General features: G+C 40.3%; 1 protein-coding gene and 1 pseudogene across 2 annotated transcripts; both read left to right on the top strand.

Annotated features, from left to right (window-relative positions):
- The first annotated feature begins 1362 nt into the window (after positions 1 to 1362).
- LOC143852055 (V-type proton ATPase catalytic subunit A-like) lies at positions 1363 to 16956 on the top strand. Of its 2 annotated transcripts, XM_077361555.1 has the most exons (20): positions 1363 to 1591; positions 2186 to 2312; positions 2575 to 2630; positions 2722 to 2778; positions 3068 to 3179; positions 3330 to 3367; positions 3493 to 3594; positions 4545 to 4601; positions 4715 to 4786; positions 4922 to 5023; positions 5122 to 5184; positions 5306 to 5438; positions 7311 to 7417; positions 14558 to 14752; positions 14840 to 14926; positions 15070 to 15174; positions 15525 to 15622; positions 15786 to 15864; positions 16085 to 16173; positions 16664 to 16956. In XM_077361555.1, the coding sequence occupies exons 1-20, from the start codon at positions 1514 to 1516 to the stop codon at positions 16776 to 16778; spliced, it is 1872 nt and encodes a 623-aa protein (XP_077217670.1). In that variant the 5' UTR covers positions 1363 to 1513; the 3' UTR covers positions 16779 to 16956. The 2 variants fall into 2 exon arrangements, with proteins under 2 accessions (XP_077217670.1, XP_077217671.1); XM_077361556.1 differs by lacking the exon at positions 1363 to 1591 and having other exon boundaries at positions 2522 to 2630.
- On the top strand, positions 14169 to 14292 carry LOC143852134 (U4 spliceosomal RNA; annotated as a pseudogene).
- Positions 16957 to 24121: the final 7165 nt, after the last annotated feature.

The following is a 24121-nucleotide window of genomic DNA, read 5'->3' as shown; positions in this document are numbered from 1 at the left end:
AAGACAACAATGAAATGTAGCTATCAAAGTGGACAAATATGAGAAGTCGACGATGAAATGTGGCCATCTTTAAGTTTCATGAATTTTCTAGGGTGCAATAATGAGAAAAATATTTACCCTTAATAGCCTTATCATGTTTTTTTTTTCGTAAAATGCTCTCTCACTAGAATGATTTTGCTGTTCTAGTGTTCTAATAGCCTTACCCACAAGAGATTTATATGCGTGGCCGATTTTTTTTATAAAGTATTGTACAGCCCACTTCATATGATGATCCAAACCGTTCATTTGTTGGGCTACAACGTAGGTAGCTTGTGCTCCAAAAATCATTTCCATCGGATGATCATAACCCTGATCTATTGAGGATTCCATATCGGAGTGCTAGGATCATCCTATGAAAATGATTTTGGGGCAAAACCTATAGATTGGAGGGTTAGAATAAGGGTAATGATATTTTCACTCCCCCTGGAGTACGCATCCGCGCCCCTTATAATGTGAACAGTGGGCAACTTTAACGCTTTTTGACGTCAAATCACGTTAAAAAAGGGGCGCGAATCGTACTGCGAGTGAAAATATCATTGCCCTAGAATAATCGTATGAGTTAAAATTGAATTGAGTTGGTTCGAGTTAACTCTTCTCTTGTGTAAATAAAGAAGGAAATTTAAAAATATTTTCCCTTTCCAATATCAGAATAAATCTCACATTTCACTTTTCAGAAATGAATGATATTACGTAAGAGAATAAGTGGATGGTGCATTTTAAAAATATAGCTGCTGTTGCTTCAAGGACGAGCTAGTGAAGGTAATTGCCACAAATTTTGATTTCCAAATAATGTCTTGCAGAACATTTGAAAATCAGATTTTTTTCCCACTATTGTAGCTGATTTGGAAATCTAAGGATCTGATCCAGTTCCAAATCTCCACTGCAAATGTGAGAAATCAAAATTCTAAATTTATGGGCATCCAAATGTGCCTTAATTTATAATGATATCCCTGAGGGGAGATGAATTTTCCCTATCTATGCCAGGGCCTATCAAATGAATGGTTTGGATCATCCAAAAAATGTGGGCCCACCGTGTTTCTAGCAGGGCCTTGTATGAGGGGCCACTCATAGTCACTATTCTCAGAAAAAAAATAAAAAATAAAAAATTCCCTAATAAATGTTTAATTTCAAACTCCTTCCAAGACGACGAGAATAGAAAACAAAGAAATGTTTTTCCTGCAATCTCGGTGACATGTCTGGATATCGGATTCCTATCTATATCGGAAACCGGCACCCAGATGGAAATAATATGTAATTTTAACAAATAACAGGGGTAATTATGGAAATCTTCAAGAAAATATCTCCCTGTAAAGAAGCATCTTACCTGCGCCATTTATCTCTGGTCTCTGCTTCAGAGCTTAGTCTCCTTTGGAAACGCTAAATAACGATTGCTTGAAAACCTCAAAATTTAACAGGATCTCTTTGTATTTCTCCAATTTCAGGTGTTAAGGTGTTCGAATTACTGTTCTGAAAGATGTCGTCCACCTATGGAAATCGAATGACTACGTTCGAGGATTCGGAGAAAGAGAGCGAGTTCGGATATGTCCGCAAGGTATCCTTTTTTTTCCTCTTTTGTCGAATTTTTAGGGTTTCATCCGCTGAATTCGATGAAATCTTTCCTATTTGCTAAGTTTGCTTTGTATTGACTTTTTATGATCGCGAGAAAGATTTTAGTTAGTTTGTTACGAATTTTTCGAGTGTTATAGTACCTTAAAACGATCCTTTTTCTACACTTTCGATCTCTTCTTCTGTTTATGTCTGTATCTTCGAGTCTTAGTTTCTGAGTAGAAATCGATTGCTTATTATCTACGCGTTGACGAGCTTTATACATGTTTGAAGATATCTGAGGGAGTGTTATCAGGAGGATGTTTCATTTTTGAAATAATAAGGCGGTCTATGATCTACAAATTGGAGAAGGGATTTAAAAGTGATTCTTTTTATGCATTTGTGTTGGTTAAGATTTAAGAACACCTTGGATCTATCACCTGGCTCGAAAGGAGTTCATAAGTCACTTATATATCTTTTTCGTGATCTTTTTGGCCCAGCATATCTGATTTCTTATATATGAGAGAAACCAATTAACCCAATTGGTATACTTGTATTGAACTTTAAGATCAAGGCTTGAATTGTTTGTTTCCTGGTACAGGTATCGGGGCCGGTTGTTGTGGCAGATGGAATGAATGGTGCTGCTATGTATGAACTTGTTCGTGTTGGCCATGACAAACTCATTGGAGAAATTATTCGGTTGGAAGGAGACTCTGCAACGATCCAAGGTATTTGACATTTGTGTTCATTGTTGTGTATTATCCATTCTCTGTCGTCAGTTATTATTCTTTTATGTTTCTGTTGGTTCTCTCAACTCTTTGTCTAATCTTAATATCAGTTTCCTTTTTTATATTTTCGTGATTTTTTTTCAAGCTTTGCTATACGGTCAATAGAGGGAAAAATTTGATGCGTTGTTTTGATTTAATTCTTTTGGCAGTTTTTACTGGCTTGAAACCTGAGAATCTTAAATCTAATGAAATCACCTTTCAGTTTATGAGGAAACTGCTGGATTAATGGTAAACGATCCTGTTCTACGAACAAGAAAGGTATCTTTGATTGGTTTTCTTTTTATTCGAACTTGATTGTATTAGGGGTTTCTTACTTTCATTTACTTGGTTTGCATTCTTGTCATTACAGCCTCTTTCTGTGGAGCTAGGACCTGGAATTTTGGGAAACATTTTCGATGGCATTCAGGTTTACCTAGATTTAACATGCCAGCAGGAGTTTCATTTTCTTGAATCATATTGTTGCACATGATTTGGTTTGAATAGTTGTTCCGTTTATGCCTTCTTTTGTTTGTAACTATTGAAATGCTGTAGCTGTTTTTTTTTTTTTTTACATATCTTCATGCATTCAAATGATCTCATATGGCTTGGAACTTACATTTAGCTATGTATTGGATTTTTCTTGTGTTCTTTGCTTCAATGCATTACATACAATATTTCTCATGTATGTGACCACTTTCCTTTTCTTTTTAATGCAGAGACCCCTGAAAACCATTGCTAAAATATCTGGCGACGTTTATATTCCTCGTGGTGTTTCTGTCCCTGCTCTTGACAAAGATGTACTGTGGGAATTTCAACCTAAAAAATTAGGTGAGTCCCTTAAAGTTCTTGGAATTTTAATGAACCATGTCATCTATTTATAGTCCTCACTTATGATGACAATGGCTGTATTTGTAGTGGACACTATTTTTCACTGATTCATTTCAAAAACTATTGATCTTTCTTTAAAACTCAATGCAGGTGAGGGAGATCTTCTTACTGGTGGAGACTTGTATGCTGTAAGTTTAATGGCATAAACTTCTTATGGGAACTTTCTTATGAAAAGTATGGTTTATTACACCTCTGGTATGCGCCTGTTATGTGTTGTATAATTAATCCATCTTTGGGTCCCTTTGCAACGCAGACTGTCTTTGAGAACAGCTTGGTGGAGCATCGTGTTGCTCTTCCTCCTGGTGCTATGGGGAAAATCACTTATGTTGCCCCTGCTGGTCAATACAGCCTGAAGGTTTGTGTGTTTACTAGTTTTACAGCTGCGATGGGCATTGGATCTAATGTATTATGGGCGTGCAAGTAGCATCTTAGCTAGGGCCATAGGTTTTGCTGAAGTGTAGTGGTTCTTCTCTTTATATGATTTAGGACATTTTTTGGCCTTGGAGACAGTATTTATGGTTTTTTTTTTCGTGTTCTATTTTTGTGTAAAAGCCGACCCCAACTAGTTTGGGACAAAGGCTTAGTTGAGTTGAGAGAGTTCTATTTTTGTGTAAAAGAAGTTGGAACTTCCTTTAAATAAAGAAAAGGAAGTTGGTACTTAGTTTTAGAAAACCAGAATTTATTACCAACTGTGCCAGCCAAAAACCTGGGGACAACTCTAACTTGGTAGACTTTTGCCAAATATTTGTGAATTTTTCTTAAGGGGAACAGTCTCTCTTAGAACTTACACAAGTATTGTGCAAGTTCTTTTTGAAACCATTGTGACTTGACCTAGCTGAAATGTTGCTGCCAATGTTTAAAAATTTGTACTCCATCAAGGTTTCACCCAAGGCAAAGCTGGTTTGAATTGGGCGCGTTGAATGATTTTTTGACACCATTGGCCAAAACTGAGTCAACTTGGGAAGCCATGTTAAACCAGTGAGTTTTTAAACACAGGTTTTGACTAAGTTTTTAAGCCATTGGTTCGTAGACATTTGTATGTGTGAGCAGAGTTTGCTAATTTGGGATTGTCATGTTTCTTTGTACATTACTTGAGCATATTCATGCGTGTGTTGATTCCTGATAAAGTGGGTGTATTTTTAAATATTTAATGCTAGTTAATTTTTCTGCTTGATATTCCATTTAATTGGGGTTGAGATCTTACGTTTAAAATGCACATGCCTTGTTACAATTTACAATTTGGTATTAGTTTTGTCGATGTGATTTGTACCACCAGTTACAAAAGGCGTTTTAATATATTTACAGGACACAGTGCTAGAGCTGGAGTTCCAAGGTGTTAAAAAGCAATTTACAATGCTCCAGGTTCTTAACTTGCAAATAGTGGTTCATTGATTTTAAAGTTTGAGCTGCATTAAGTATTATGCTGAAATAATGCAAATTTATCTTACACTGGTTTGTGTTGCATTTCTTTGCAGACTTGGCCTGTGCGCACTCCAAGGCCTGTTGCAGAGAAGCTTGCTGCTGATACACCTCTCTTAACTGGGCAGGTAATGTTACAATCTAAATCTCTTTTTTCTAATGTTCTATTATATTCGTTAGTTCTTTTTCCCTTATCTTAATTGCATAACATTTGTTATAGAAGTGTTTTGATCCCAGTGGCTTAGTTGTATTACTCTCTGCAGCGTGTTCTTGATGCTCTTTTCCCCTCGGTGCTTGGAGGAACTTGTGCTATCCCTGGAGCATTTGGTTGTGGGAAAACAGTCATTAGTCAAGCTCTTTCAAAGGTAGGGTTGTAATTATTGACTTTGAGCCTTCTTTGGATATCCTGGAATTTTCTGATCAATAGAGTTCATGTGCCTGATATTTGTGTTATAAAATGCAGTACTCTAATTCTGACACTGTGGTTTATGTTGGTTGTGGAGAAAGAGGAAATGAAATGGCAGAGGTATATGGTAGCTTTGCTGCTTCTTTTTTTAATACCTTACCAGGCTTTTTCAATTTTTCTTGATATGTTAGATTTTGAATTAACCCATAAAAAAAGATTTTGAATTACTTAAATTATCCAGGTTCTTATGGATTTCCCTCAATTGACAATGACATTACCTGATGGTCGTGAAGAATCTGTCATGAAGCGTACAACACTTGTGGCAAACACTTCTAATATGCCTGTGGCTGCTCGGGAAGCTTCCATATATACAGGCATGTATTACAATCCTGCTTGTTAATGTGTGCTTTATTGGAAACTATGGAAACTATGAAGTATAATCCTTAGATTCACTCACTCTTTGGTTAAAGGAAAGATTCTTCTGTGAATTCTTGAGATGTGTTGCTCTTCTAGCTTGCAAAGACCTTGGGGTATTTGCAGTGGAGTTTTGGGAAGTCTATCTTTCTCAATGTTTTTTTTCCTGAGTGGGAATCAATAACTTTATAAAGAAAAAAGAAGTGAGGAACCTCAATCGAGCTGGTCAAGCAAAATAAAAGTAAAATACAACATAGCACAAACTTAATCGGGATCCTGAATAATCACGTAAGGTTATGCTCCTCTCTGATCAAACCCTCGCTGGCTAAGGATTCCTGCTTCGCTGTTAGCCGAATAATAAACATATTGGAAACACAGTCTGCCCCACAACATGATCCAAAACTACTTCCGTCATTTTCCCATGTCTCCAAGGAGACCTTTCCCCACATTTGCCCAACGGATGACATTAAGTGAGTCACCCTCGACGACCAGGGAGCCAAGGACATCATCACGCTCGACTTGTAGGATACCCGTTTTAAGCTCCAGAAGCTCCACCTCATTGGAGTCTGTTGCTCCAATGGGTCCTGAAAATGCGCGTTTGACGAGCTACTGTGGTTTCTAAGAATGTGACCAATCTCTGCTGGACTAGGTTGCTTAAACTAGAACCATCAAAGTTAAGCTTCAATGCATCTAATGGCACAGGAGACCACCAAGGAGAGAGGTGGCCCCTTGTGAGATGGCTACCACAATCAAGATTCCAAGCTACGTAGAGGTAGGTCTCTGAAACAATGCTGAACTCTTTCTCACCCATGGCCCATCTCACCATGGTAGAGAAAATGGCTGTAAAAGCCAAGGGAGAATAATATATTAGCAGTGCCTCTATTTAGAGGCCCATTATTGTCATTATTGTGCTTCACAGTGTGCGGGTAAGCATGGTATAATAATCTCTTGAGTCACCTGGGACTAAATTTACTCAATTATAGCATTTGGGTTAAGAAGTATGGTAGACACAGCTTCTGATAAAAAGATAATCCAACGAATGACTCATTTGACTTCAGCAAGATAGGCTAACTGTTGGAACACTCAAAGCAACCTAGGTGATATTCCTATTGCTATCTTTTGTTCTTTTGGAAAAGTGAGGGCAAGGTACAAAATCAGGGGATGAAAGTAGGGAGGATCATTTCATTAGAATGATATTTAAATATGCAAGCCTACAATTGTTTGGATGGTCCAAATCAATGAGCTCTGTGTCTGTGCTACATGAAGCCATGTGTATGTCAAACAGTTTCAGGGCTTCCGCTAGATAAGATTTTATGAGCCAAGTGAGAAAATCGTTTCCCATATACCAACATATAAATTTATTTGTGTGCCGTGTGCACATTAACACTCCAATGTATGTATTGTCCATGACTTCATGTTAAGGGTGAATATTTGGTGTGTTGCACCTCTGTTGGCATAGACGATAGCTCATGGTGATTACATCTTGGTTGTACTTGCTGCTTCCCGATTCTAGAAAAACTTGTACGGAAGCTTATTATGAGTTGATTCACTGGATACGTATTTTGGCACATATTTGATTTGTGTAATCAGAAGAAGCTCAAGCTCAAGCTCTAGGTTAATGCCTTAAAATAGTGTTTTGCATCACTTGGACACTTGGGATGTTGGTATAGCATCTCAGGTACACCACTGTGGACTTATGAATGCATGCTGTAACTCTTTTTCAGTAGCCAATGCTCAACAGTTTGTCATTTATTTTTGGATACTGGATCTCTTCTTTCTTGTATCAAATGTGAAAATGTTGCGTTTAATTAATGTGAATACGGTATTTTCAGGCATCACAATTGCTGAATACTTCCGTGATATGGGTTACAATGTTAGCATGATGGCCGATTCGACATCTCGTTGGGCGGAAGCATTGCGTGAAATATCTGGACGGCTGGTAATGTGCCTGTCTTTTCTTATTTGTGCAACCTATACTTTTTCTCTCACTTTGTGGTAAATTTCATCTATTTCTTTTGACATCAGCCATGCAATTGAAGGATGATATTACTTATCTTTGTTCCGTAAGAGTAATGCATTCATCATACTAGTGTTAGATTTGGTGATTTTTATGCGCTTGAAAAGTTTATCATTTGTATTTTATCGTCAAGATTAATATGTAGATCCTCCATTTTCTTCATTTGTTTTATAAATTAACCAAATCTGTAAGAGAGAAGGATGTAGAAATAATGGGAGAGGCAAAGACTCTACATACAAAATGATGTTGTAAAAAATAACCATCCTTAGCATGAGAACCATCTCCTCTCCCCTCTTTAACACATGATGAAAAGAGATGTCTGTCACCTACAACTACTCTTTCAGATCTATAACCTCAAACTGTAGAAGTAAATTTTTTTTTTTGAAGCGACACCAAAGCTCTACTTCAAGCTATCAATGTATTCTGTCCATACATAAAGATTTTCTAAAGATATCAGTACCACTATCTCTCCAAGGATTCAAATTCCTGTGCCCTTTGGTTCTTCGTCCTTCTAAAATCCTGTTCCTTCGATAGTTTTTCCGTTGTCTCCCTCACCAACTGTTTTGAGGAAGTCTTTTCATTGTATTGCAACTAGGTCATCGATCCACCCAACATGTACCATTAAAAGCTTTCTTCTGTACTTTCCCTTCCCATCACTGCCAATTGTTATAGTAGAGAAGTTCTAACTCTCTACTTATTTACATTCAAGTGCATTGGCTGCAGTCTAGTGATGCATCTCTTGTTAAGTCCTAGGAAGGAGTTAGCTTTAGCATGCACAATGGGGTAATTAGGTTTCAGGAGGATTGATTGTTATGAGATGTCTTGTTTTGCCATGGTTTTGAAGACCATTTGCCATAGGGAGGTGACTCAGGTGGGCATTAAAGATTGTTATAAAAGAGTTGGGGGTGAGACGGAATTTCGGGAAAAAAAGAAGAAAAAAGAGTTTACATCTTGTTTGGCCTTGGCTTGTTTGCTTCGTTTCATGTATATTTTGTGTTAGGAAAAAAAAATGAGAGGCTATGGACTTGTGATCTTGTAGGGAAATTTTTAGTAGTCATTATTTTCATCGTTGGTCCTCCCCTTATTTCTATTCTATTGGGAGTGCCATTTTCCCCTTTTGTATAGAGGATCTCGAGTTACATCAGTCCCTTGTTGGTATTTCTTTTGTTTTTCTTGTTTTGAGCTACTAACATGGTTGACCTGGTGTGCGGACCACCAACCAATCAGACTCGAGCTGTTTCAAAGAGGACTTGTAAGGAAAATTTCACTGATTTTAATAACTCTTCTTTCAAACATATTTAATTGATATCTTTGTGTTTGGAGCAACGAACCAGCTAGTGAGGTTATTGTTGAGAGAGGTAGAGAAAAGAGAGAAAGTAAAGAGAGTAAAGAGTGAGGGAAAAGATTGAGTTAGGGTTCTCCCCCTCACTCATGTAATATAAATAATAAAGAGTGAAGTACAAAGACAAGTATGCCCTTGGGCATTACAATAAAGACCTAAAGACTTGTTAACACTCCCCCTCAAGCTGGAATGTAGATATCTAACATTCCTAGCTTGTTACAATTATCAACTAACTTAGCTCTACTTAGAGGCTTCGTGAACATGTCTGTTAATTGATCTGTAGATCTTGTAAACACAGGAGATATGTAGCCTCGCTGAATCAAATCTCTAATGAAATGACAATCCACTTCAATATGCTTGGTCCTCTCATGGAAGACTGGATTCGTGGCAATGTAAATCGCGGATTTGTTATTAGAGTATAACTGAGCTGGAGAAGGAGGAAATCCAATCTCTGAAAGTAAGGAACGTAGCTACATGAGTTCGCCACTCGTATGAGACATAACTTTATATTCTGCCTCGGCACTGGATTTAGACACGACATCTTGTTTCTTACTTCTCCATGAAAAAAGATTACCTCCAATAAAGGTGCAATGTCATGTAGTAGACCGCCTATCAGCCGGAGATCCTGCCCAGTCTGCATCAGTGTATCCTTCAATTCTCTGGTGCCCATGCCTCTGAAATAACATCCCTTTACCTGGCGAACTCTTCAGATATCTCAATATCTGAAGTACAGCAGCCCAGTGTGAAGTGCGAGGTGAGCTCATATGCTGGCTAACAGCGCTAACTGCAAAGGTAATATCTGGACGTGTAACAGTAAGATAAATGAGCTTACCAACTAAACGTCTGTATTGCCCTGGATCTTCTAACAGGACTCCATCCTCAGGGAGTAATTTCATATTCTGGTCCATAGGAGTTGAGGCAGGCTTGACTCCAAACAACCTGTCTCATCAAGAAGATCCAGAACATACTTCCTCTGTGAGAGGTAGATACCCCTAATCGAATAGGCAACCTCAATGCTCAGGAAATACCGAAGACGACCCAAATCCTTAGTAGAGAACTCTGTCTGAAGGAAGGATTTGAGCCTCTGAATGCCACCTGTATCGCTACCAGTGATAATTATATCATCGACATATACTATCAACAGAACACAACCAGCCTGAGACTGAAAACTGAAGACGGAGTGATCAACTGCGCACTGCTTCATGCTAAAGCGATAAGTGTAGCACTGAACTTCCCAAACCAGGCTCTCGGAGATTGTTTGAGACCATAAATGGATTTCCTCAAACGGCAAACAAGAGATATCTCCCCCTGAGCAACATATCCAGGATGTTGCTCCATATAGACCTCTTCCTCCAAATCACCATGTTGCTCCATATAGACCTCTTCCTCCAAATCACCATGAAGAAAGGCATTCTTTACATCCAATTGATGAAGATGCCAGCCATGATTCACAGCAAGGGTTAGCAGGACACGGACAGAAGGAATTTTCGCAGCTGGTGAAAAAGTCTCGCCATAATCAATCCCATATGTCTGCGTGTACCCTTTGGCAACAATTCGAGCCTTAAGGCGCTCAACTGTGCCATCAGGAAGGTGCTTGACTGCATAAACCCAACGACAACCAACGGGGCGAGCACCATATGGTAGAGGGACCAAATCCCATGTCTGATTGGCCTGAAGGGCCTGCATCTCAAGATCCATAGCCGCCCGCCAGCCTTGATGATCAAGTGCCTCCTGTAGAGTCTTAGGTAGAGAAATAGAGGACAAAGACGAAACAAAACTACAAAATACAGGGGTGAGAAAGTCATAAGACACAAAAGAGGAAATGGGATGAGCAGTACTGCGAGACCGAGTGCGAGAGGCAATGGGAGAGTCAGAATGTACCTCAGAAGTGATGATCTCCGGCTGAGATGATGGCTCGGGCGGGGCTGAATGAGCAGCAGATTTGGCCCGACGCTGATACGGCTTCAATGGTTGAGGTAGAGGGGCTGCACAAGGCGCTGACGTCGGCATAACAGTAGAATCAACTGTAGGGGAGGAACTAGATAGCGGAGGTGTAGAAACAGGGATGGGATCAGGAAGAACTGGAAGAGGAAGAACTGGAGTATGCGAGGAATCCTCCTGAAGTGTAGAGGGGGGGGGAGGGGATCCAACGAGATGGACGGACTAAAAAATGATTGAGTCTCAAATAATGTAACATCCGCCGAGACGAATGATCGTCGCAGACGAGGGCTGTAGCAACGACAACCCTTTTGGGTCCGAGAGTAACCTAGAAAGATACACCGTTCGGCACGAGGATCCAACTTATCTAATCTTGACCCAAGAACGTGGAAAAAACAGAGACAACAAAAAACACGAGGTGTAAGAGGGAAATGGTCAGAGGTAGGACGGAGAATCGAGAACGGAGAGGTGCCACCAAGGACCGAAGAGGGAAGCCTATTTGCCAGGTAGCATGCTGTGAGTACAGCATCAGCCCAATAGGTCTTAGGGACCCGCATCTGAAAGAGTAGTGTCCGGGCCCCATCTAACAAGGAGCGAAGCTTCCTCTTAGCCACTCCATTCTGCTGAGAGGTATGAGCACATGAGGACTGATGAAGAATACCTCGCGAAGAGAGGAATTCCTGAAAACCATTTGAGTAAGAGAAATATTCCTTTGCATTGTGAGTGCGAAGACATTGGATAACACATGAGAATTGATTACTAACTTCAGCATAAAAATCACGAAACACAGAAAAAACTTCAGAACGATCTTTTATTAAATAAGTCCATGTCATACATGAATAGTCATCAGTAAAGACCACAAAATAGCGAAATCCAAATAAAGAGGTAGTTCTCGCAGGACCCCATACATCATAATGAACAAGAGCAAAAGGGTGTGAAGCCCGACTAACGGTCCTAGAGGGAATGGCACACGATGATGCTTCCCAAGTTCACAAGCCTCACACTGAAAAGACCTAACAGATGAAGAAGGAACGAAGGGAATCCTGCGTAAACGCTCCATAGACGGGTGACCTAGACGGCAGTGCCACTAGTATGCATCGACCGAGCCATGTAGAATCGGATGGGACGGAGTTTAGTCGAGACGATAAAGACCATCCACCTCACTGCCCGAGCCAATCGTCCTCCCAGTCGAGAGATCCTGAAAAAGACAATATGAAGGAAAAAATGAGATAGAACAATGAAGATGCTTTGTTAATTGACTAACAGAAAGTAAACTGAAAGGTGACTTGGGGACACAGAGCACAGATGATAATGTAATGCCTGGTGAAGGGGAACAACTGCCAACACAAGTGATAGGAGAGGTACTCCCATCAGCAAGAGTAATAGAACGTGAAACAACATGATGAAAATCATGTAAGGATGACTGGGTACCTATCATGTGATGAGATGCTCCCGAGTCAATAATCCAGGAGCTAGAACTAGAGAGGAACGAAGCAGGAGAACTACCTGGCTGAACAAGACCAACAGTAGGAGGGCGGCTGGCAGACCTGAAACGCTGTAGCTCATCATAGTTGGCACGAGAGACGACCATCTGATCGGTCGGAGTAGCCAGTGGTGTCTGTGAAGGACTGTCAATAGGAGCAGGTGAATCTGGAAGGGCAAGATGTGCAGTACGGCCCTGACGACGATCTGGAGTGTGATGCAGCTCAGGATGGAGATCAAAGCATGTCTCGTGATAGTGACCCTCACGCCTACAATGAGTACAATTGGGTCGAGCTCGACCTCCACGGCCACCCTCTCGACCGCCGCCATGTCCGCCTCGGCTAGTATCGTGACCACGGCCGCGACCAAAAGTGCCTCCTCCTCGGGAAGGGCGGGCAGCGACTCCGTAAGCAGCAGTAGTCGAGACATCCACGGGAGTAGGAACAGTAATGCCAAGTGCACACTGCTGAGCTCGTAAAAATACCTCCTGAAGAGTGGGTACAGTACCAGACCCAAGAATGTGTTGTCGAAGATGAATGAACTCTGATCCAAGACCCTCAAGGAAATGAACAACTCGGAGCTGATCCCTCTGTCTGGCTGCCGTGGTAAGATCAGTGGTGAGAGGCATAAGAGCATCCAGCTGCTGGCAATAGGAGACAAACTGTCTGTAGTAATCATGGACTGTAGAATCACCACGCCTGTGACCCATCCAGCGCGAATAAGTGTCGCAGAGTCGGGCGACATTCCCCTCACCAGAATATAACGCCGCAGTGTGCTCCCATACCTTTTTGGCAGTAGGGAGATCCATCATGGTGCTAGCAATGGCAGGGGTCATACTCTGCCATAGAAGTGTACGAACAAGGGCATCATCTACATTCCAATCATCAAAGGTAGGGTTAGTCTCAGGAGGGGGATCACGACGAATAATAGAAATCTTTCATCGGGCCTTCAGATATGTCTCCACAGCAATCTTCCAAGTCAAATAGTTGGATCCATCAAGACGGGAAGTGGTAATCGGTGGGAATGACGCATCCACCGAAGACAAAGACGACGACGCAGCCTGACGCGGGTGGGAACTAGTAGCCATAGCTGGAGTACGAATAGTAGGGTCCTCAATACGAGGGGTATCTTCCATAAGAGACCGGGAAGAAGACTGAGGAGGACCAACAACGAGCAGGTAGTGACAAGGATGAAGACTATAAGCAAGCTAATAGACCGCGGCTTCGTGAGGACAACATATGCATAAGGGAGGCATGAGATAGCCTCACGATATAAAGACAAAGTCGAGACAACTCCGAGCCATAAACATCGCAATGATGTAAGTACAGATCCAGAACAATACCATGAAGATAGTGATCAAGCCGAACAAGAAATTCTAGGGCATAGCTATGACCCAAAAGAGGAAGAAGAGATTATGATGGATCAGATTAGGGCAAGGAAGAGTGGGGAAAAGAGGGTATTGTAGCAGGAACAGTAGCGATTTACTGTAGCAAAGAATGGAGGGGTTATGATTAGGGTTAGGGATGGAGAAGATGGAGGTGGAGGTTAAGGTTAGGGTTAGGGAAAAAAGAAGGAAAAAGAAGAAGAAAAAAAAATGGCCCTAGGCATCCATGCCCTAGAGCTCTGATACCATGTTGAGAGAGGTAGAGAAGAGAGAGAAAGTAAAGAGTGAGAGAAACGATTGAGTTAGGGTTCTCCCCCTCACTCATGTAATATAAATAATAAAGAGTGAAGTACAGAGACAAGTATGCCCGTGTGCATTACAATAAAGACCTATAGACTTGTTAACAGTTATAAACCAAGGCTTGTCAAATTTATTTTCTATTACCCTTTGATATTGTTCTCCAATTTCACGACTGAATGATATGCTTTTGCATTATGTTCTTTGAGTTTCTTCTATAGTTAATTGATATCTAAGTGTTTGGGGCAATGAAGCAACTAGTGAGGTTATAACCGAGGTCTGTCAATTACTGATTGAAAACTATTTCCATAACATATTCAATTCATTTATCTTTTATGGCATGTTTTATTATCCTTTTTTGTTAGATTCTATTCTGGCACGTCTTTTGATATTCTGTTCATAATTTATTTTTTATTACCCTTTGATATTGTTTTCAAATTTCATGACTGAAAGATATGCTTTTGCATTATGTTCTTCCAGTTTCTCTTGAAATTCTGTAATTATCTGAGTAGTTTCTGGATGTATTGTATTGTGGAGTATATTTGACTCTATTTTGCCTGTAATCAACAAAATGATCCCGTCTGTGCTGGTTGATGATTAAACATAAATTCTTATCCAGGCTGAAATGCCGGCAGATAGTGGCTATCCGGCGTACCTTGCTGCACGTTTGGCATCCTTTTACGAGCGTGCTGGTAAAGTAAAATGTCTAGGTAGCCCCGATCGTTATGGTAGTGTAACAATAGTTGGTGCTGTTTCCCCGCCTGGAGGGGATTTCTCAGATCCCGTAACATCTGCAACCCTTGGTATTGTTCAGGTAATAATGATCTGCTTTTGCGGTTCCTATCTTTTCTTCCAGGTCATTTTTTCATCAGCCATGATTGTTTTACTTTACATCTTGCAGGTCTTCTGGGGTCTGGATAAGAAACTTGCTCAGAGGAAACATTTTCCATCTGTAAATTGGCTTATTTCTTATTCGAAGTACTCAACGGTTTGTTTACTGTGTTCCTGATATTACACATTTGATGCTGTTGTTTTGTCTTTAAGGTTTTTGATTTACTACCGTCTATCCTCCCGGTGTTTGTTTGTTGGTTTTATGGTTTATTTCTGACATATCGTTTTGTTGCGTTGCAGGCCTTGGAGGCTTTCTATGAGCGATTTGATCCAGATTTCATTGACATCAGAACAAAAGCTCGTGAGGTTCTGCAGAGAGAAGACGATCTGAATGAAATTGTCCAAGTATACATTCTTCCCGTCTTTGAATTCACTTTTGGTGACTTACATGTGTTTTGAACCATCCCCTTAGCATTTGAACATTTCAGTAGTTTTGTTTAAACTGTATGAACTGCTTTTGCCATTACTGGTAAGTATACACAAAAAGAGGAAAGTGTTTCTGCGCTGTAGCGCGTTATAACGCCTCCCATTGGTCACTTTTGTGGGCCAAAAAAGTGGGACCTGCTGAACGAACCAATGGGGGGCGTTATAAACCCGCTACAGCGCAGAGAACTCCCTGCACTGCAGCGCAGAAACACTTTTCTTACACAAAAATGACAGATATATGACCATATGGAGCTTTTGCTAACTTGCAGCTTGTTGGTAAAGATGCCTTGGCAGAAACTGATAAAATTATATTAGATACAGCAAAGCTACTGAGGGAAGATTATCTTGCTCAGAATGCTTTTACAGCGTAAGTATCAATTACCGTCTCATCACCATCATCGGTCTAAGTGAAGAAGGAAAAAAAAAAAAACAGTTTCATCATATATTCTTCAACTCTGCCTTTGCTCCCTTGTTTTTATACTGGCTTTTCTGCATTGCCTTTATCTATTTGGTTGCTGCGGTTGGAACAGATACGATAAGTACTGTCCATTCTACAAATCTGTTTGGATGATGCGCAACATCATCCATTTCAACACTTTGGCGAATCAGGTAGAGCTTTCTATTTAACTATTACGAGTTCTTAACATCATTCTTTTGAGATCCATGTCTATGCTTTTCTAAGCACTCAATCCCAAATAAGAATTTTTTTGAAAAATAAAACCAAGTTCTCTAGTTGTTGTAAGATGCTGTATCTCTTCAGACTTCTGTCCTTGAGTTACTGTATCATTAAGACATTATTATCTTTTGACACAAACAAATTCCTTTGCAGGCAGTGGAGCGAGGTGCGGGAGCAGATGGCCAGAAGATAACATTCAGTTCTATCAAACATCGATTGGGAGATCTCTTCTATCGTTTAGTGTAAGTAATCTATTCCTTCATACATTTTTATATGACCGATACCCCTACTTTTCTGATATTGGGTTTCCTGATTGTTAGTCCTTTAACTAGGGTTAAATTTCAAAATCCAGAAACCAACCAAAGAATTGATGTGATCCATTAGCCATAGACTTAATTTTAGTTAGTTTTTTCATGAGAGATTTATTTAGCTATTTTATTTGAGATTTATTTCCATTTTTTAGTTATAATTTTATTCTAGATGTGGGGATGTCCACATCAACATACTGCCCACCTGCGGACTTACTATTCGCAGTAATCGTGGACTTACTATTTATAGTAAGTAATAACAAACTTACTATTTATAGTAAGTGCGGACTTACTATTTTTAGTGTGTACAGGGGTAGTCATAAATAAACCAGAGGAGGCTGTCCAAGTATTAAAAGGGGGTGAATATATCACTTCCCTTGTACAATTCAAGAATAACTTAAATTTGGTTATTACTGAATTTCAGGTCTCAGAAATTTGAAGATCCTGCTGAAGGGGAGCAAGCTCTGGTGGCGAAGTTCCAGAAACTATATGAAGATCTCACTTCTGGTTTCCGCAACCTCGAGGATGAATTTCGTTGATGTATGAACTCCGATAATAGCCAGCGGTGGAAGATCATCATACCCCACTGTATTATAAGTATACTTTATTTTGGTACCTGTGCTGACACTGGTAAAAAATCAAAGGTTTCTTCTTTTCTGTTTTGTAGTTTTGGTGAGCCATGCTATTTTAGCTATTCCACTTTATGACTTTGTGCCTCTTCCTTGCTTTGATTGCTCTCTTCAGTACTCTCTTTCTTTGGGAAATTAGAGTTGTAATGGTTTTTCCTTATCTACGAGTTACCGAAATGCGTTGCCAATTCACCAACCAATACTACAACTGATGATCTTTGTGTTTCAGGGCGCTTTTTGTACTGACTTCCCCATTGTAGTTGGGTCGAGTCGTTTTACAGTCATGTACTTCTGACTTGCTTACCACCGGTTGCCTACGGCAAAGGTCGTCCTTTTTGTATATACCTGAAACCAAAGATTTAAGTAATTACAGCTGAGTTCCTAATGCAAATCGAAATTAGAAGATTATTATAGACTCTAATAATGTTAAAGTATAAAAGATAAATAACGCCTTTCTCCAACAGCTTAAGCTTTTGGAGAAGTTGGTTAGTTAACAAATAATAAGAAGTTGCCGCATCAGAAATTAGAAGATTATTATAGACTCTAATAAGAAGAAAGCAAACAAAGAGCAATCTCAGAAATAGGGTCTGTTTCCAAACTTTGGACAAAGCTAATTTTTGGGTATGTTGTAGTCCGAGGAGGTTTTTTTGGGTATGCACATCAGCCTTTAGTTGTATTTGCCCCCCCCCCCCCCCCCCCAACTGCAATAAAGGAAAACTTCTTGACCACTGCTGTTGGGTGTATGTCGGCTTACCTGCATACACAGCGCTTCCCAACAAAGCTCTCAAAAAATTGAGCCTTTACTTTTGACCTTTTCTAATAAGGGCAACTGTTCAACTTTTTTGTGATATGGTATTTATCGAAGGGCAGTGATAAATCGACCCCCTATGTGTCTTTCTCTCTCCTCTGGGTTAGAGAGAGAAAGAGGAGAGAGATAGACACATAGGGAGTGGATTTAAGATATATGGGGGTCGATTTATCACTCTGAATTCTTACCTTTTTGAGATTTTTAACCAAACATGGGAAATGACAAGTAAGCCTAGGAATTTACCTGGGCTTGTCTCTGTTAAAGTATAAAAGATTAAGGGAAATCGACCCCATATGTCTTAAATTGGCCCCAAGAGAAAGAAACATAGGGGGCCGATTTAAGATACATGGGGGTCGATTTATCACTTTCCAAGATTAACTAACGCCTTCTCCAACAGCTTAAGCTCTTGGAGTAACTGGTTGTTTCACATGGTATCGGAGCCAAAGGCCCTGTGTTCAAACCTCCTTGATAGCAAAAATCCACACGCAATGCCTAAACCCAAAAGAGGGGGGGCGCATATGTGCCACGTGTAGGCCAACCCTAAAAAATGGGCCACACGCGAGAGGAGTGTTAAAGTATATAAAAGAATAAATAACGCATCGATATTGAATTGGGTATAACTAAATTTTACTCCCATGGCAAGGGAAAATTACATTTACACCCAACTAGTTTCTGACACATACACTTCTACGCATGTGGTTCTAAACGTGACAACTACACCCCTTGTGGGTTCATTGGGGTTTTTTAACTGGACTGACCAGACGGCGAGGCAAAAAAGACCAAAATGCCCTCGTCTTCCCCGACAGAAAATTAGGGTTTTCAGACTTGAAAACTAAAAATTAGGGTTTGATTCAAACCCTTATTGATTTATCAACATAAACCCTCAATTTATGAGTTTTATTTGTCTTCATTCACATCATTATAATGATTTGCACAAAAACCCTAATGTTTTAGGGCTTCTTTTTGTTTTTATCAAAGTTTTTTCTTGAAATGTGGGTTTGATGTAGCCATGGGGTGGGGTTCGATTATCTATGGTGGGTCTGTGGTGGAGGTGACGGCGGTGGCCGGAGATGGCGACGGCGGCGGTGGCCGGAGGTGCGACGACGGCGGTGGGAAATGGCGTAACCCTAATCCCTCTGCAAATGAGGGTATTTATGTCCTCAAAATATTAACCATGGTTAGTTTCAGTCTTTTCGTCAGGTTAAACTAACAGACCGTTGACGGAGGGGGTGTTCTTGTCACGTTTTGAAACCACAGGTGGTGTAGTTGTCACGTTTAGAACCACAGGGGTAAATGTAATTTTCCCCTGTGTATGTGTCAGAAACTAGAGGGGGTGTAAATGTAATTTTCCTTGAAACCACTAAAATTTTAGAATATATTTTTTTCATTTAATAGCTTCACTTGTAGATGAAAATTTCTCAGAGGCTGAGAACTAATGCTATATTACTTTTCCCTAAAACCGCAACCAAGCTTCGATACCATTTTTTTCTGCCCGAATATCTTCATTGTAAGAGGATGAATTCATTATTTGTTCTAGATTGGGATGACTTCTCGAGAGACAAAGGACGGTCCAATGGATGACTCTTCACCTCCCTGTACCTATAGACTGATTTAGGGCTGCAACAGGGTCAGGTTTTTCAAAACCCTAGCCCAACCCTGGATCCCATTATCTCGGCCCTGACCCGCCCTGACCCTGAGTCAAGGTCGAAAAACCTCAACCCTTTGCCTGCCCTACAGGGCTCAGCGTAGCCCTGGCCAGCCCTGATTGGGCCGGGCTGGCCCTGATTGACCCTAGTGCAAATACCTGTTAAGAATGCCAAAAATAAAGCAACTACATATCATATAGAACAAAATGATCAATAAATAGAGAAAGGGAACAAAATAAGACAATATGAATTCAACAACATGATGGGCAGCAGAGACAATCAATTAATAATAATAATCTAAAGAAACATCAATTCAAGATAATAGAAAACATTAGCAAATCCATTTCAAAAAAAAAGAAAACATTAGCAAAAGAAACATGCACAAATGGTTCAATACTATATTAGAAAACTTAGGGTCGGGTCGAGCCGGGTTGGACCGACCCGAGGTATTAACCCTAAACCCGACCCGACCCGGACTTAGGGCCTAGAAAATGAACCCTGAACCACCCTCAGGGTTGGAAAATCCAACCCAGACCCTGTTCGGGCTCAGGGCGGGTCAAGGCTGATAGGGCCAAACTTGCACCCCTAGACTGATTCAAGTTGTTTGATGGCCTATTATGACGTACATGAAGACTTGTTTTGTCCCCCACACTAGATAATGTAGTAAAGTGAAAAAAAGTACACACCCATAAAAATAAGAGGGAAATGATATATCCGCCCCTTTTGATCACCAGGAACACCCCCTGTCAGTGTATCAATGACTAAAGAGAGGCTGTTGTACTTATGTCAGAAGAATTCAATGCCCCTGATTGCCACAAACACTGACAGGGGGTGTTCCTCGTGATCAAAAGGAGCGGATATATCACAACCCAAATAAGAAGACATAAGATCTAAGGTAGTTTGGGGATGATGCCTACGTCCTTGACCAGAGGAGTACCATGGTTGTTTCTTATTAACAGTAGAAGATCACTAGATCAGACAGTACAATTGGTCTCAATCCGGAACCTTTCCCTATAAGTTACATCCTTCTCACACCTAAGAAACTATACCCAGAATCCTAGCTCTCTTTGAAACTGTCCAAGTTACCCAACCCAGTTCCCTCTAGAAAAGTAAACCAAATCCTAATTAAACTAAGAGAGTCCCACACGTATCTAAATAAAAGATAAATAATAAGATTAAAAAAATTCCTTGCAAAATGAGGAGACTCATGTCTCATGTTAGATAGGAGACACCACTTCCACGTATAAAACGTGAAAAGTCAATATATTGTTGGTTGCCCAAGACAGCAACCCACTAGAAGTCTAGAAGGGGAGAGAAGGGAGAAAGAAAATTTCAACAAAAAAAAGAAACTGGTTTAAGATTTTAAATTCAAATGTGATACATACGTCATTTTTAATTGTTGAATTTTGGTCTTGTATTGATATCTTCTAACTTCTAACTTCTAACTTCTAACCATGTTGGATTTCGTTTTAGAAACGTTTTCCTAACTTTCATAAGTCGTTTGGTTGGCCTTTGAATCCACTCTTATCTCATTCGAGTCATTGGTTTGAGTGTTGAATCGACCCGTAACCAAGTCAATCAAATGTTAAATAATGCATCTCTTTGACTCGCCCGAGTCATGCCATCTTTTGTTGACGTTTCTTCTTAGGGAAGCTGGTATTTTACACCTTTGTTTTGGTAATCACAGCCCTTCTCTTTGTTTGTTGTTTTTCTTTTCTCAATGAACTGTATGAGCCAACGAAGGAACATAATAGTGTCATGAATGATGAGTCAATGCTCACCATTTTATGAGAAACAGAACGGTTTGAGAAAAGAAAGTTACTATAGTTTAATTGAGGTATGCTAAACTGAAGGGCACCCATGCAACCCCTTTCAGCCCTTTTTTGCGGGGGCGGCCCTGAGTTTAGAATTCCTCTTAATTGATTATATAGTTCAACCATGTGAATACAAGAATACTCACCGTCGGATAGAATCAATGGACCAGATCACGGCGTCGGTGCAAATGTGGGGTCCAAAATGTGGTTGTTAGGATGGATCTGGCACAAGCCCTTTGCACGGTATTATGGTTCAGCTCCGATGTATTGATGATGTGGATAGAGTTCTCTCTGACCATTGATCTGGACCGCTTATTTGTTGGGCCCTGTATAGATGGAAACCAAAATTGCACCGATAGGACGATTATAATAATTTGATCAACATCTTTCAAATGGATTTGATGATGGGCCCACATAGTATATATGGAGATTTCGGGCCTGTATGGTTGGATGATCCAAACCATTCATTTATTCGGCCCCAACTTAACTATGCCATCCTTAGAAAATCATTCCCATAGAATGATCCTAACCCTTCGATCTGATGAGGGATGGTACCTTAATTACGGAAGGAAAAGTTAAGAAATGCTTAATTTGAGGAGCGGTAATATCATTCCTGCGAGTAAGGGTGTCAATTTTGGCTCGGGCTCGGAAGCTCGCTCGAGCTCGGCTTGAATCCTTAACGAGCCGAGCCGAGCCGGCCGAGCCCGAGTTAGGCCAGGCTCGGCTCGGCTCGGCCCATTAAGGCTCGTTAAGAATAATATATATTTAAATATATATTATATACTAATATATACACTAAAAGGGTTGTCCAGGGGTGAAAGGGGGAGGCAAAATTGTCACTTCTTTTTTGGAACCCCGTTTGTTACTTGGACCACCCCACTAAGTGTAAAAAGAGTAGTAAAAAAACATTAGATAGGGCTGTCCAGGGAAGATGAGTGGTGTGAAATTAATATAATCCGAGCTCGATAAGGCTCGCGAGCCCGAGCCGAGCTTTTGAGCTTAACGAGCCGAGCCGAGCCTGGCCAAGCTCGGCTGGGCTGGGCTCGTTTACACCCCTACCTGTGAGGCTGTGAGCATAGGAGAGGAAACAGTCACTTTGAATGCAAATAAATAAATAAATTCGCACCCACGGTAGGATAATTCGCACCACTGTAAACGTTGGAGTCTACCACGCACCCTCCTTTAATGTGGTGCGAGTTATCCTATAGGGGGAGCGAATTTATCATCGTCCTAAATAAGACTTAGTAATCATTGAAGGGATAAGAAGACCAATACCTAGTAAACGGCGTCCACCTAAACTTTTATCGAGAGCTTTTTCTCGTAGGATAAGACAGGATGGTCCTTCCCTGTTAAACTAATTGCAATGTTATCTGTACTACAGTACTACCATATTTTGCGGATGGCACTCCTCACTATATTGAAAAGTAAGGTATAGCCCACACCATAGGATGATCCAAACCGTCCATTAGATGGGCCACAGCCTAAATAGGTTGTGCCCCAAAAATCATTTATATAGGTTGGTCCTAACCCTCCGATCTATAGATGGGTGGATCTTAGGTCGGAGGGTTACGATCAACCTATGGAAATGATTTTTGGGGCACAACCTATTTAGGCTGTGGCCCATCGAATGAACGGTTTGGATCATCCTATAGTGCGGGCCATACCTTACTTCTTAATAAAGTGAGAAGTGCCATCATCAAAATATGGCCCATTTATGAATACTCTTTTAAACTACAAGTAGCTGTCCAAAGGAAGAAAGGGCCGCCTCAGTGTATTTATGAACTGTTTTATACTACGAGTGGCTGTCAAGGAAGTAAATGGGGTGAATATATCATTTCCCTATAATTAAACATCTCTCTCTCTCACTACAAGTGGCTGTCCCAAGGAAGTAAATGGGTGAATATACTATTTCCCTATAATTAAACATCTCTCTCTCTCTCTCTCTCTCTCTCTCTCTCTCTCTCTCACTCAGACACTACAGGTGGCTGTCCCAAGGAACGAAACCTAAACATCTCTATATATCATTTCCCTATAATTAAACATCACTCACTCTCTCTCTCTCTCTCACTACAAGTGGCTGTCCCAAGGAAGGAAACCTAAACATCTCTATATATCATTTCCCTATAATTAAACATCACTCACTCTCTCTCTCTCTCTCTCTCTCTCACTACAAGTGGCTGTCCCAAGGAAGGAAACCTAAACATCTCTATATATCATTTCCCTATAATTAAACATCACTCACTCTCTCTCTCTCTCTCTCTCTCTCACTACAAGTGGCTGTCCCAAGGAAGGAAACCTAAACATCTCTATATATCATTTCCCTATAATTAAACATCACTCTCACTCTCTCTCTCAATGACCATTTTTTTAAGCCCGGAATTTATCTAGGGACCCTGTATCAAAGAACACTTGGAGTGACTAGAAAAAACATTATTTTTCTAGGGTTCATACGGAAGTGCATGAAGTTGTTGAGAAGGATGAATGTATTTTAATTTCAGCCAGCTAATATTAACATAGTTTCAGCCAAAACATGTGGCTTTACAATTGCTTAATTGTTGCATTAAGATGCATTATTTAACATTTGATTACTATATATAAATAATGGTACTCTTCTCTTCGGTGTAGCATGTGATTACTAGAATTGCATTAAGATGCATCATATGCATAATGCATTATATCATACTCCTGTATTTGATAATGGCACTCCTCTCGTTAGTTTAGAATTTTGTAACTACCAGTTGAAGGCTGTTACAGTTCCTAAAGAGCAACATTCCATCATATAATTTCTCTAAATATGATTGATACACACACATATTCTAAGGACATAATATGTCCACTTTCTCCTTATTATAATTTCTCTAAATATCAGTTTACACTTATTTAATTGGCTGTTAGACGGAGTTACAATTCTCAAAAGCTAGCAATAGCCCATAGAAAAGTCTAAAGTATCAAGGGAGTGCCATTATCAAGACAAGGGGTGTGGAG

Source organism: Tasmannia lanceolata, unplaced genomic scaffold (genome assembly GCF_043159265.1).
Source record: "Tasmannia lanceolata isolate RefF3 unplaced genomic scaffold, GAP_Taslan_0.1 ptg000018l, whole genome shotgun sequence".
Taxonomy (NCBI): domain Eukaryota; kingdom Viridiplantae; phylum Streptophyta; class Magnoliopsida; order Canellales; family Winteraceae; genus Tasmannia; species Tasmannia lanceolata.
Note: the sequence above shows the minus strand (reverse complement) of the source record. Positions and strands in the feature narration are given on the sequence as shown.

Excerpts from the sequence above, each read along its gene's own strand:
- LOC143852055 (XM_077361555.1), top strand. The coding sequence starts at position 1,514 with ATGTCGTCCACCTATGGAAATCGAATGACTACGTTCGAGGATTCGGAG. Across the intron at positions 3,595-4,544 it reads CTGGTCAATACAGCCTGAAG|GACACAGTGCTAGAGCTGGA; the intron begins GTTTGTGTGTTT and ends ATATATTTACAG. Across the intron at positions 4,787-4,921 it reads CACCTCTCTTAACTGGGCAG|CGTGTTCTTGATGCTCTTTT; the intron begins GTAATGTTACAA and ends TACTCTCTGCAG.